Raw genomic sequence first — 15,029 nt, forward strand, 5'->3', positions numbered from 1 at the left:
TCTCCGGGCTGCTCTCCCATTATAACCCAGTTGATGAAGGTGTCGCATGGCAGTTCTTGAGCTAACTTGGACTTCCTCTGCAACATCTGCTGCCTTGCAACAGGGAGTTTCTCAATGGACCACTTGACAGCTCGAAGACACCTTTCTGAACGACTCGAATGACTTGAACTGAACGGCCCAGAACGACTCGAACTGGAAGCTGTGGATTCCTTGCCTTCACTGATGAATTGCACAATCACCGGATTGACCGTAGAAAGCAGATTGCCAAGGTTCTGACCTATCGGATGCTGGCTGGCTCCACATTCCAATTTGTCAACAATTCGTCCTCTTTGAAAGTCAAGTGCTCCCTGGGTTTGAGGTATAGTTAATTGTCATACACGACCAAGGAACTCGTTTCTGCAATTATATAGTTGAATGTGAGCACAAATCACTGAGTAAAACTTGCTTTATACAGATGAAATTAATAAATTTGATGTGTCTATTTACTTCTGTCATGTATGTGTATGTATATATATATATATATATATATATATATATATATATATATATATATATATATATATATATATATATATATATATATATATATATATATATATATATATATATACACACACACATATATATTTTTTAATATATATACATATATATATATATATATATATATATATATAGTAAATATAATATATATATATATATATATATATATATATATATATATATATATATATATATATATATATATATATATATATATATATATATATACACACACATGTGGATGTACTGTATATCCTTTCTGACCCAATGCATTTGCTTATGTATATTTCCTGATTATACTCGTCTCTGGATGTAAAATTGCACCTCCTCACATTTGAGTCTTTAGTTGAATGATAATCCTCATTGCCCTGGCTTTTTACATGTAGCTTTTGCCTCTTTGCAGGGCCCGGCACCCTTATCCGAATTTGCACCTCCACTCACACCCATGGTTGACCACCTTGTCGCTTCAAACCCATTTGATGATGACTTTGTACCAACCAAGGTGTGTTTGCCGGGTTTTGTGGCAGCACGTGGTGCTCTTCAGCCACCTGGCTCATACTTTCGCATGCCAGGTGCTTTGCCGCCACGCATGCCCTACAGTGGGGTACCATACAGCGGTCCTTCACCACATCACCTACCTGGACCGCAGCCGCCCTTCCCTCCAGGCTACGTTGGCATGGGCTTTCCTCAGGGCAGTGTCCCTGGTCCTGGGGCTTATGGTAATCCTGCGGCCATGCCATACGGTCCCCGTGGCCCTCCTGTGTTTCATCGGGGTGGTGGCAGCTTCAGCCCCCCTCACGGGCCCATTCCCCACCCGACAGGGAACCAAAATTTTACATCGGGGCCAAACCCGGCATTTACACAGGGATGTGTGCCACCTGGAAGTGGCAGTGGAGGCACGCCCGGAGCGCCGGTGTTTGTCTCGATGCCAGCACCAGGTATGAACTTTGTACAAGGCCTGGTACCTGGGGGTCACCCAGCTATGGGGCCAGGCCCTGGAGGTGGTATGCCAGGCCAGGGTTTGCCACAGGGTAATGGACAAGGTCTCAACCATATGGGTGGCCAAAGCTTTGGTCAAGGCTTGAGTTCTGTTTCAATGAGTCAAAGCCCCAGCCCAACTATGGGTCAGCTTCTGGGTCATGGGATGAGACTAAACAATGGCTTAGGTAGCAGCCAGCCAATGGTACAGAGCCCTGGGCCAACTGGTACAAAGTCTGGTCCTCCTGGAATGAGCCTAAACAGCCAGAGTCCCAATCCTAGTGTGAATCATCAACCACCAACGCCAATTGTCTTGAGCCAGAACAGTAAAGGTTTTGGGCAGGGTGGAGGAAGTAGCATGAAAGCTCAAGATAGCAACAATGTATTTGGCCCCACAGGTGAGTCGTCAAGTCCTGGAGGCGCACAGGCACATAACTCCAACCAGACTGTCAACTCTGGTCAAAGTAACAATGGCACACACGATGCCGGGGCTCCTGCCGGCACAGGAGGCACTGGGAATGGCAGTAACGATGGGAACAGTGGAACCGGAGGCACAAGCGGTAGTCAAGGTCCTGGGCAAGGCCTCAGTACATCTGGTCCAATGTCCTGCAGTCTGTGCCTGCAAGAAGTGGTAGATGGACAAGAGGCTTTGCCTTGCGAGGCTGCATGCCATCGATGGTTTCACCGCAAGTGTGCGGGCCTCACCGAACTGGCATACAAGCTTCTGATGGGCGAGGATTCTGCTGTCTGGGCCTGCGATGCATGCCTAGTCGGGTCTGATGCAGGACAGCACAGGCTGACGCCAACCTCGGGAGCACAGCCTTCTCCTGCAGCCAACGCCGATTAAATGCGTCGTTTACGATTGCTCTCCTGTTGCTTGCCCCCTCGCAAAAAAGGTGACATCTCCTTAAGCCAGCCTTGAAACCGATGTGTTGAACTCCAATTTTCTTTTGTATTTAAATTGTATTCATTTTTCATTTGTGCTTTTATTACGTGTTTGTCGTTGCAACTCATTGGACAATGGCTGTTTGCCTTCCAACGAGTCCATTGACCTAATGTTCTGAATCCTGTAGCACCAACTTCAAGCACAATGTAATATTTTGCAACATGCCCCCACAAGAGGGGTTGGGGTTTGGTTGATAGGGAGAGAAGTGGGGTGTATGTCGGGGAGTCGGAATACGCGGAGTGAACGGATCGTGAAATTACAGCAATTTTGTGGTGTCTGCATGTAAACTCGGTGCAAGGAAAGATGTACAGAATGGCTTCCAGGTCTCCTGTATATAACTGAAATGGAATGTTTGACGAAGACGAGATTTCTATAAAATAGTACATTAAAATTGATGGAATCCAAATTGGGGCACCGTGGGCTCGTTGGGGGTCGAACACCTCCAAACGCAGCTCAAAAGGAAGAGGTACGCACGATTATGGCACGGCGTGACAAAAGATCCACTTTGCCTATTGATAATGCTTCAGCTTTTGCGGTCTGTCCTGAACAGCTGGCTCTTTGTTCTTCCTTAACTGTAATTGAGGCCATGGCCCGTGTCGGGTCGAGCACCTCCAAATGCAGTTCCAAACCGAGAGCTACACTCGGTGCGGTACAACTTGACAAAAGGTCCACCTCGCTTTTTGTTCATGCTTTGGATTTTGCGGTCTGTCCTGAACAGCTGGTTCTTTGCTCTTCCATAACCATGGTTGAGACCATCCATTGGCATGACCGGATGTGAATGCTCGCTAATGTTTTGTCCGTTTATTTTGGAATGGCGGTAACCTCCCCCAAACAATTTATTCCACCCCTCATTTCCATGTTGCAGCCGCAGCGTCCACCAGACAAAGTTGAAATGGTTCGTCATGAACTCTATAAATGGAAAACATCATCCAAAATTGCCATGGCCATTGCGTTCCATGCAGAGCGTGTCGGTGTGCATTCTGTTGATCCCACCTCGTCTCCTCCTCGTTCGTGTGATGCAAATTTGTTTGTTCCCACCACCCCTCCTCCTCCTCCTCCTCCCCCCAACAATGTGCTGGATATCCAAAGCACATGCTTTGTCCTTACAGTCACAATTTGCCCCCTCCCCGCTGTCGCCTTTCCCACAACAGTTGATGATGAATGACGATATGAGATGGTATTCGTAACGACGTGTGGATTTTACATTGTTGCAGTGAGTAATCGCTATGTTATTGGGGAACAAAAGCACAAATGGAGAGTGATGATACTTGAAGTGCAGTTTGGTCATTTTCTTCTTTGTTTAAAGATATTTATATCCATCAACGGTCCCCCATTGATTATTATTTGCGGTGTTGATTTCATTTTGAACGGCACACACTTTGCTTTGCTTTGCTCTTGACGGTGTTTTTGTTCCCTTTCCCGCTCTCCTTGGATGTTTGAGTCTTGATGATTGTGGTGAGCTGCGCCGACGAGGATAGAAGCAACAGTAAACCGAAAATGTGAATCGCACTCATGGCCCCACATACACGGAATTTGATCCTCCATGGTTACCTGTTATTATTAAAATTGTTGCTCCAAGGTTTGAAATGAGGAGATTTTTTTTGATTTTTTTTTTTTTTTTTTTTGGTCTCCATTTCTAAATTATTGGTGACCATAACCGAGGGGGCCACGGTGACATTCCGCCCGTGCTTTACGTCGCTTGGGGTTTTATTTTGAAGGATCCAATGCTTGCGACCATCGAATCTGACGAGATGTGTAGGTTTGTATTTTATAGGTCGTTGAGGTTTTGGGGAAAACCTGGAAAATCTGGATACGAGACGGCGCTTCAAATGGTGCTCATGTGGCTGAACAAATGGAAAACGTTCCGCAGGTTCGAAACAACACGTGTGCGACATCTTTTTCTTCTGTTAGACAACGGGCGTCTCTCTCTCTCTCTCTCTCTCTCTCTCTCTCTCTCTCTCTCTCTCTCTCTCTCTCTCTCTCTCTCTCTCTCTCTCTCTCTCTCTCTCTCTCTCTCTCTCTCGCTCTCGCTCTCGCTCTCGCTCTCGCTCTCGCTCTCTCGCTCTCTCGCTCTCTCGCTCTCTCGCTCTCTCTCTCTCTGGTGTCCCTCTCCTGCACCCTCACCTTATATATATGCAAATGAATCGATCTACACAATACATTCTGCACACCTTTTGCCCGTTAATATTTGCAGCCTCAATGTTTTCTCCTCCGTGTCGCAAGTTATGCAACGCAAGGCGTGTACCTTTATTCCTTTCATGGGAGCCGTGACCTGGAGAAATTAAGAACATGCGATCGATCTGCTGTAACTCATTTGCCATCGGTTCCACCGAATGAGAACGTGAGTGCCGTGTCTTTCTCGTGAGCAAACTGGAATACATTTTGGCTCATGTTGTTTTTGTTTTGTTGGGGTTTTTTTTTTTTTCGGAAAGCTGTTTGTGTGTTTTTGGGAATACTGCACATTAGGAATTTGTTGGCACCGTGAGAGATTGCGATAGTGAAATTGTTTCAACAACTTTGGCTCCCCGGCATTCTTGGCAGGAAGAAGTTGCAGTTTTGTGCACTTTGCAGCATAAAACAGTTTTAGTACTCGGGCCTGGACACAAAACATGAGACTTTCTCTTGGTCAGGATTTTGATGCCGTCCCTTCCCCATGCGACACCTGATGATGCTTTTCCTGACGCCGCTCCTCCGAAAAAAAGAGATGTCACTGTTCTGAAATCCAAACTGATACGTCCTCTTGTGGTGAAGGGATATCCAAGATGGCTGCACCCATGAAGACGAAGACGGTGTCACGCGACTGTGGCTCTGACACACTAATCCCGTCCCCCTCCCACCCCCGTGACACTCTATGACACTCCGGGAAACACTCGCCACTCCATCACGTATTTTGTGTGCGGTCTCTAATCATCATTTATTGTTACCGCACATCTCATGGCATTGCACATCAATTTTTGCCACACATTGCTACGTCTCCCGTCGCTTCTATTCGAGGTTCCAAAGTATCGGAAACCTGAAAAACAGGCTATCCGCTCCGCCTCAAAGGACATTTGCAGCAGAGATGCCACCACATCGAGCAGCAACGCATTCGTTTGTTTTCTTTGCATTTGGCGGTTTTTGTTATTCAAACCCCAGCCAAACACCATCACTTTAACGCCCGTTGCCTCAGCTGTGCTTGAAGAATGATTGCGGTTTTGGAAACTCTACTCTATACTCCCAAGTCACGTGTACCTCACCTGTGAGCAATTTGCAGCGAATCTCAAAATGTTTGTTTTACGGCGACCATGTTAGTGAGTGGGACAGATGTCGGCTCGTTCAAAGTTAGGTATCGCACACGGAGGGCGATGTGGGATGAGATTCAGAAAGGTACACACGTCGGATTTGTCGAGTGAATGCAAACTGATTTCGAGGAGTGGGAGAGGGGCCTTTTTGATTGCAGTTCGTTCATGTGCTGGAGATGTGTTGTGTAACAATGGCTTGTTTTATTACTTTGCAACCCGGTGATGGAAATTGTTCACTCCTTTTCCAATAATGCATAAGGAAAGCACGAACGGCAGATTTGGGACGTACGGACTTTCTCTGCCATTTTTATTTCCCCATTTGAATGTGCTCAGTATTTGACGAGCGAGCAAGTCAGTCCGGAGACTGAGTTACAAATTGAGGAAGGTCCTTTTTTTCCGTGCCTTAGTCTAGCCGTGCTCGCCACTGCCTGCATCGGGTCGCGCGCGTGTTCAACAAGCTCCTCGGAGAGCAGAGCCTTGGGCGCACGTGCCGCGCATGCCTGGCCCTCGCCCATTACACGTCGGGCTGTATTTTGTTTGTCATTCTTTCCTCGGTCTCCATCGATGCGTCCAACGGTTTTGCACATGCAACCAAGTCCCGAGTACGGGAGATGAGCCCGTCCGAGTACCAGCATCAACTCTATTTGGGATTATTGCTCATTGGGTGACCGAACTTCAATGATGCACAAAATCAGATGGAAGTTAAAGATTTCTTCGTTTCTTTACATTTCCTTTTTTTTCATTAAAATGCGCAACTTGGTTTGACCTTTTGGAACAATGGATTCATTGCATCTTTTTTTTTTAATTTCTATTATAACCAACACCGAAAGTCCTTTACCTTTTCTATGATGATGTGATTAAGAAAAAAAAAAAAGACCTCAACCTGTAGCTCAGTTTTTTAGGAAACCTGCACAAGGGGTGTGTGTGTGTGTGTGTGTGTGTGTGTGTGTGTGTGTGTGTGTGTGTGTGTGTGTGTGTGTGCGTGTGTGTTTTGGAATGACCAGTTGACATGTGCTGCAGTAAGATCAGTCCCAGTCAAACTGGCTGCCATTATATCCCCTTAAGCTATCTGACATGACGTAGGCCCAGGTGTGGACATTGTAAGCCCCGTTATCATGTTCATGTGCTTACTTACAGTGGGTGCGTGAATGCACTTCTCCTCTGCATGCTCACCCTTCTCCCTTCACTCACCCCCACGCCAAACGACGAGCTACTTTAGTACAAAGTCGTCGTCTTTGTCGACAGAGAAAAACGGTGTTTTTTTGAAATCCTCAGTGATGTGCGTGGCACGTTTATTATTATTATTATTATTATTATTATTATTATTATTTTTGAAAAATCCTCCATAATAAGTTAAAACTTCACGCTCTGCCTCATTCGCAGCAGAGCCATACGTTTGCGACTGTAAATATCCGAATTGTACATATGTAGCAATCTTGACAAATTATCGTCTCGTATTTGAACGGTCAAGCAAACATCCTTTCAACATTTTGGCACCAATGCCACGAGGAGTGTAAAATTTGCTCAATAATATGTTGGAGGGCATGAGTGTTTTTCTTTTTTTAACTTTGTATTACTTTTGCCGTGTATGAACCCATGCTCAAGTGCTGTACACCAATTTTAATGTGCCAACTCGCCCGATCAGCAGAATTTAGCCTTCACCCACAGCTTGTGCCAAACTCTCGTGGCACTGCCGGCCCTTCCACAACTTTCCGTCCAACGGTGGCTTTGCACATCGGTTTCCTTTTGTGCTTATCAAAATTGTGGTTTGAATCGTGAGCTGATGCAAAATTACAAAACCCCCTTCCACTTGTTCTTGTGGCCGTTTCAAGTTTTTTGGATGGGAGCCATGCTCAGTCCATCCTGGTACTTTCCAAGCTGCTGGGGTAAAAGCTGGAGGGATAAGCGAATCACTGTGTATTTTTGACCCAAAAACGTGCAAGTATTTTCCTAGCTATGGTTGGGCTTTATCCCTTTTTCTCCATTTTGTTTGCCTTGTATACTACTTGCTGGGAGCTGAACTCAACTTTAAGATCCTGGCAAGTCTTTGAGCTGTGTAAGTTTCACGTAATCGTCCAAGGGGATGTCGACCAGGCTGTTGTGATTGGCCATCATCTTGCCATGTCAGGAGCCATCTCTATTCGACTGCAGCAAGCATCGGGGATGTGCCTGCATCTCCATGTTGATGGTGATGTTACTACCTCCAGTTGTCAGGGATAAGATCAAGTTTCTGGTTGTTTTAAGAATAAGCAAGAAGTCTGTTTGAGTGCAATAACCATTGATTGGGCCCCAACCTCCTTTTAAAGCATCACAGATCGATGATGCTTATCTGCAATTTCCAACACTGGTAGAATATGCTTCTCAGCGATGAGGTTTTCCACAGTGACACAACCACCAACATTTGGTCCACACGAGCAGCCGCTTGAGTTGCACATCAAGATTAAAGATGGTCGATCACAATAAGATGGTGCACTGCCTTGGATGTTTGTAGATGGCAGTCAGTGGTGGTGTGCCCTTGGCTGGGACACCTATCCCACTTGGTTCCTGCCACGGGGAACAATTTGGCGATGGGCGTGCTATTAATCAGTTTGAAGCTTGGCTGTCAGTTGTAGAAGCACAATTTTTCACCCCTATCACATGAAGTCCATTTGTGGGCCTAACATGAAGCAAAATTGATGTTTTGGTGTTACTTTGAACACAAGTGGATTTAAGAGAATGACAGGTTGGAGAAAGCCACTGCCTGGATGTACTTCAGTGGGTCGAGGTTCTGTGATGTGCATTGGATTTTGGATGAAAAACTCAGTGCAGAATCTGTAAACGGAAGCTTTTAATTGTTGAGAAGACTTCCTCTCAAATATAAAACCCAAACCCATGGAATTATTTTCATTTACTCTTTATTCATCAAAGAACTTTCAGCGTGACCGTTCCTGAATTCTTCCAGGAGCATCTGGACATTTGAGTCCCTTCCAAGTTGTCAATGATGCAGGACCCGATGGCTTAGTTTAGCCTACCTGGTAGATCTCGCAAATTTGCTTGAATGCAAAAAAAAAAAAGGGTGCTCATGGCCGACGATGACAAATGGATGTGTAGGTGGTGACATTGGGCACAATGAAGCTGTCCTCATGGTCTTCCACCAATGCCATCGTGCTGAGACAACATTATGCTCATTCCACAAGTTCCTCGAATTTGGGTGGATTTCTACAGACACGAGGACATGTGCAGTTGCTCTGACATCAGCATGTGATCTTGTTTAGCAGTTAGGGAAGACAATTTGGTGTCCTGTGTTTGGGTAGTAGTCTAATTATATCGTTTTGTGGTGGTAATGAGATTATAATTTTTTTTTACTGTTTTCATACTCCATCATTACTTGTACATGGTTCTTTGTAATAAAAGTTTTTGAGATGACTGTTGTAAATGACAAGTTTCTTCATTACCTTTGACATAGCCCACTTACCTGTGAGGTTAGCATGTTTTCAGGTCCAACAACTAGCTTGTTTTTTCAAGCTTTTGTTAATATTAATGATGATAAAGTTGGCATTTTGGCTAATATGTCAAACAGGTAGCCCATTTCACTTTGGGCTTAATACACAATACACCGGTAGCTCATTTACCTTAGTTTGTCGTTGGGTTTGGAATCAAACCCCGACTAACAGTCAGATTTCGTATGAAGGGTGTTGCATCAAGTGCTCCATCTCTCAGATGAGCATTAACCAAGGACTGCACACCTCATGTCCCATCTGCTACCATTAATTGATGAATGTTCAAAGATCCCATGTGATGTCTTTTACAGAGTACACGAGTTATTGCCACGACCCTGTACAAATTCCAAATTCATGGCCAGACCAGCTCTTATTGAGCATCAAACCTGGCCAACCACTTCTTAAGAGGAGTCCATCTACTTCTGGCAGCCAATCCCAAAAGATGGGATTAAATAGGTCATTAAAGAAGTGGCGAGGGATGAAAGAGCAAACTCGATTTCTGAACTTTTGTGATAAATACAAGGTTAACAAAATTGGATTTGAGGGGTGTTTGTGTTGCCTGCGACCTTCAGACACTGGCAAGGAAAGTGCAAACCCAAATTCAGCTGGAAATACATGGAGGAATTTGAACCAGCTCCCCCCTGCTTCCTTCCCCTCCCTCTCCCTTCATTAGGTATGTTTAGGAACAGCTTGGAAATCAGGACTGAACAGGAAACTAGCCTACCCTGGGAGATCTATATTGAAGGGGTTATACAATGCCAAAGTTGTTGCCAACAAGTTTTCTCAAGAAGTTGCAAAGTAACAATGTTCAAAAACAATATGAAGCCTATGAAAGCAGTAATCTTCGGTTTCTACACCTCACCAACCAACTGCCTCAACTGCACTACATCACACTTTTCCCTTCCCTAATGTATGGAATCTTTCTGGCATACAGTTGTTCTTAAATGGATGCCACCAGCATCAACTCGGAGGCTTTATTTGTATCAACGGTAAGTTACATTTGAATTGGTGGTTAATACTATACAGGGAAGGTTGAATATTATTCATTGAAAGTATTCAAGTTTTTTTTCATTTGAGTAATGGGTGTCCACAACCATTCTTGACCATGTTGTGGAACGGCAGCCGTTTTATATTTCTTCCACCCTCACTTTTTCACCTTTAAATGTGTTTTCTTCACAACTGCTTCAGCGACTGACAACTGTCAACATCGGATCACCTACCCGTGGATAATTATTTTTTTAACAAAGTTGCATGTTGCTTGGATGGAGCATATGGCCGGCATTTCAAAAAGTCTTTCATGTAGGCATAGATTGTAGGTATCCGGAATAAACGTCATCGGACTCACCGTACTCAGCCTCGGCAGAATTAATTTTTCTTCTTTACAGGAACAAGGCTCTTGGAAGAGCGAAGTAGAAGTGACAGCAAGACAAAGCATCAAGGGAATGAATTAACAAGAAAGGGAAGGAAACACTGAAACTAGCAAGTGAAATGGTTGACTTAGGAAAGGTTAATGGGGGTAATACAGATCAATCATGGACCAGTATGGGGGATGATGGAAGATGGTGGTGCACTTCTTGCTTTGAAAACAAGTCAGACAGACCAGCCTTGGACGTGGTTCCAAAGATGGGAGGAGCTGGGAATAAGAGACATGAGGTGTGCAGTCGGCCTGGATTTTGGACATTTATTGCATGATGACGGTTACTGGAAGAACACGTCTATCCTGGAGTATATAGGGAGGGTCAGAGGACAGAGGGTGGAGGGACTGATATCGGAAAATAAAGATCATCAACCTGCCTGTAATGGGAGTAACAAATCCTGTGCTTTGACCTCATCATGGGAGATTCGAATAATTCTGAACTTGAGATTATACAGAATGCATGAAAGATGTGATGTTGGGGTGCTAATCCATAATGCAAAGCAGGATTCCTTTGAGCTACGGACAAAGGCCTTCTAGACTGATGTTGCAAGGAAATAATTGGATCGATGGAGGACGCCCAATCTGTGGCTGGCGTTGGAGGCCAGCTTAGCTATGTGGTCGGTCCATGAAAGGTTGTGGCTGATGGTGAGGCTGAGAAGGTCCAGAATGAACCTCTTCGAAAATAAATAGGTGGGTTTGTTTGAAGATCCTATTGGAGTGACGAGGTAAGATTGAGATTTTCCAGGATTGAAGGACATGTTCCATTTGTCAGACCAGTGTCCACAATAATAATTTCCAAATAAGCAGAGAGAGAGATGCAGTTACTGTCTGCCTCGTAGACCGATGGAGTATTGCACAACACGATGTCGTCTCGTCTGCAAAAAGCAAGATGGTTTTCCAGAGCATCGGAGAGGTAATTTTGTATAGACGAGGAACATGACCGAGCCTAATACACTGCCTTGGGGAACTTCAGCCTCCACTGGGAGAAGGGGAGGAGAAGGTTCCATTGATGGCAGCACATTAACTGCGTGAGTGGAAAAAGTCAGATATCCTTCCTATGCCACAGGCAGAGAGCTTGGCAAGCAATGCAGGATGGCAGACTGTGTCATTCCTGAGATATGTCTAAAGGAGACAGTCTTAATGTCTTTTTTGAGATTTAGAGAAGAAACGTGTCCAAAGTTGAGTAACCAGGACGGAATCCAAACTGATGATCAGAGATGAGACTGAAATTAAGTGTAACTGGTTCTCTTTATACTAGTGGCATCTCTCACAATGGAGAAAGGAGCAAACGACTCACTGCTCATTCAGGTTAGTGACCCCCGTTTTCTACTGCCTCTCCTCAGGTATTGCGTCATCTCTCTTCATTTCTTCCAAATGGCACACATTCTTACAGCCACCCCTCCTTATTGAACTCCACAACATCCAGGTTCACCTCCACTCTTTTCTTCCACTTGTGGAACCTTCTTCCTCAAGCCTGTTAATTTATGCTCTTCCTCGTAAGGCTTCAAATTGGTAGTGCACCACAATAAAGTCATCCTCCATCCAGACCCATGATTTTTTTCTGTTCTCGACTCACAACCTCTCACTCCCTTTCCTTTACTCCTTTCTCCTCCTGTTCAATCATCCTCTTGCATCTGCATGCTCCTCTGCTACCTCATTCTTCCTTGAGCATAAAGAGTGTAGAGAATGGCAGAATGAGTGGGAGAGTACATGCGAATGTCATGTGTGAAATAGTGTGTTGTCGAGTGTATCATTCAAAAACATTTCTGCTGCTAATGCAAATTTTAGCAACTTACACTTATTGCTATGTTTGATATTCATACACCGTTTAACTGTAAGGGGAAGCCAACGTAAACATCAAAAAGCCAATGAAGATTCAAAGATTAACTTTTTTATTATCTTAAAGAATTTTGTACATTAAAAATGGTATAAGTAAGGGCAATGCTCCGGACAAACAAATGTACATCAAAAGCCGTAAAAGCAAGTCATTCACAGCAAAGCATCACGAGGTAAGGGCACGACGATCCATGACCGGCAGAATTGTATTACTGGCCTGAGGTGTGAATCATGCAGGATACGAACAAATAATGGCAGCGCTTGTCGCTGGGACTGTGTCTGACATGCAAACAGAACCAAGCCATGCCCTTGGTAGAACTGTAAACCATCGTTTTTTGTTTTTTTTTAAGGTTAAAAAACCCTAAAAAATGGACAAAGCATTACTGAAGTAAAGAAAGCAAAATGTGAAATGATTTGAGTGCATGTACCCCACACAGAGTGCAACAAATCAGCACTTTTATTGGTTTTACAAAGATTCTTTGTGGATGAAGGAGATAAATGTGCATCTCATTCATTTGTAAAGTTTTGTTGGTTTGTTTACATATTGCACATGACAAAACATGTCGCATCAATCTCACTTGCTCCTCAGCTCACATACTGAATAAGAGGTAACAATGTCAAGGTGAGATTTGACGGGACCAATTGGACATGCACGTAGTTGAAGCCGTCACTTTACACTCGATACAATGCAGGCAAAGGCCCTGGGTGCAGATCCCTCATTTTGGCAACACAGAGACATGCACTGTACAGCGAATGCTTTTGGCTGAAACATTCCATCACTTGCCCGATCCAGTTAGACGGCAACGGTAAACAAGACGACCTCACACCCACGGCGCAGGGGCTACAAACTTCTGGCTCATTGCTCCTCAACTTGCCCTTGGATAAGTGTAGAGGTCAGAATAGTGTAACTTATAACAAAATTCCACACGAGTGCACGGCCTGCTTCGACCTTGTGTTGCCGAGCTGTGTTTGGGGACACAGTGAAATAGCTTCCCGTTTTTGCAGTAGGCCTGAGGCACTTAAAACAGCTCACCTGCTAATCCCCCAGCAGGTGTGTATAAAAAAGGGATGTATAAAGGATTCCATAACATTTGGCGAAACTTCGTCAGGAAGTGTGGCACCGAACTCTGTTTGTTGGTGAGCGTGGTGTGCGAAGCACTGGTCAGTGAGCACAAACATAGCACAAAAGTACAGACAATAAGGGCACTGCATTTACAGCCCAAGGCGAAAAACTTCCTTGGGTTTTGTTTTTAGTTTGTTTGTTTTTTTGTACAAGTTTACATACCTTTTTAAAGGGAGGAAAAAAAAAACCAACAAAAACAACACGACTCAGGTAGCATATTGAAAGATCTGCCTCTTATTTCTTCCACCCATTATTCAGCCTTCCACTCTTCCTGAACATTCCAAGAGGGAAGGAAAGAGGGAGAGATGTTCATTGCATCAAGCAAATGAAGCATTTTTATGATCAAATGTTGAGGAAGTGATGAAACCAAATCAGAGGTTCTACATGCTTCTGCATAAAATAGTTAGTGCAAAATAACACCGCCATGTTGTGAAGACCCATGGTAGGATGTCCATGTAAAAGGGTTTATGAGATCGAGTTGTGGCTGAAAATTGGAAAAACAAAAACCTTCGACTTTTGGACTTGATTCGCTCGAAGGTACTTTTTGTTTTTTCATGGGGAGGCAGAAAATTCCTGGGTGCAGGTCACAGGATAGGAGATCTTGGGTTGGTCGAGCTGCCATGGCTTTGTACTTTCTCCTTTTATCCTGGACAGTAGGATGATGTTGGGAGTGATGACTTGGTTAATTAGTCCACGCCTTCGAAGCCCTGAGCATTCTCGATAGCGACATTAAGTCGATCACGGAGGTCCTCAAATAACTCGTAAGGTGGGAGGTCAAGGCGGTTGAAACTACGGAGAGGGTTAGGGAAAGGCAAGCGTGTATGTCTGGAAACAAACATTTTTATTGAAGTACACTTATAAAGGCTTGTAAGCATGATGCCACTTCTTGTTGTGCAACAAAAAATTGATAATGTGCACTCATACTTTTGAAGTTGCAAAAAATAAAAATGAAGCACCGCTCAATCTTCTGCAACTTGGATATTTAAATTAAGTGTAGCCCACGGGTGGACGATGAAATCATGCGATAGCTCCAGCAAAGTTGCTGAAAGTATGCAAGAAGTTGTGCATTTTAATTTGCTGCATAAAGTTGTGTTGTGTTTACAGGTCTGAAGAAATCAGTGTGTGTGTGTGTGTGTGTGTGTGTGTGTGTGTGTGTGTGTGTGTGTGTGTGTGTGTGTGTGTGTGTGTGTGTGTGTGTGTGTGTGTGTGTGTGTGTGTGTGTGTGTGTGTGTGTGTGTGTGTGTGTGTGTGTGTGTGTGTGTGTGTGTGTGTGTGTGTGTGTGTGTGTGTGTGTGTGTGTGTAGCAAATGATACATTATAATCTTTAAGAAGCATTACTGTTTGGTAGGTAAGTAAGCGTGCATGAGGATAATAGAATGGTAAATGATAGAAAATGTCCATAAGTAAGGATATTGTAAGTGGGGATTGT

The 15,029-nt window shown here is 44.2% G+C and overlaps 2 protein-coding genes across 13 annotated transcripts in view; one reads left to right on the forward strand and one right to left on the reverse strand.

Moving 5' to 3' along the window:
- Positions 1-9,150, forward strand: part of LOC147029977 (pygopus homolog 2-like) — a 41,734-nt gene extending 32,584 nt beyond the window's left edge. Inside the window, exons 3-5 of one of the 6 annotated variants that reach the window (XR_015056161.1) lie at positions 944-4,334; positions 4,659-4,805; positions 5,006-9,150. Coding sequence is in view for 1 of the 6 variants with exons in the window: in XM_085873554.1 (XP_085729680.1) it covers positions 944-2,365 (1,422 nt within the window). In the remaining 5 variants the exon portion in view is untranslated. Of the gene's footprint in view, positions 1-943 lie in introns of all 6 variants that reach the window. The other 5 variants (XR_015056162.1, XR_015056158.1, XR_015056157.1 and 2 more) reach the window with 5 other exon arrangements.
- Positions 9,151-12,510: 3,360 nt separating this feature from the next.
- LOC147029978 (E3 ubiquitin-protein ligase NEDD4-like) overlaps positions 12,511-15,029 on the reverse strand; it is a 325,864-nt gene continuing 323,345 nt past the window's right edge. For all 7 annotated transcript variants that reach the window (XM_085873551.1, XM_085873550.1, XM_085873549.1 and 4 more), the window contains one exon: positions 12,511-14,389. In XM_085873551.1, the coding sequence (XP_085729677.1) occupies positions 14,287-14,389 (103 nt within the window). In that variant the 3' untranslated portion in view covers positions 12,511-14,286. The remainder of the gene's footprint in view (positions 14,390-15,029) is intronic.

Source organism: Eptatretus burgeri, chromosome 3, assembly GCF_056783735.1.
Source record: "Eptatretus burgeri isolate ZD-2024b chromosome 3, Ebu_testis_v1, whole genome shotgun sequence".
Lineage (NCBI taxonomy): Eukaryota > Metazoa > Chordata > Myxini > Myxiniformes > Myxinidae > Eptatretus > Eptatretus burgeri.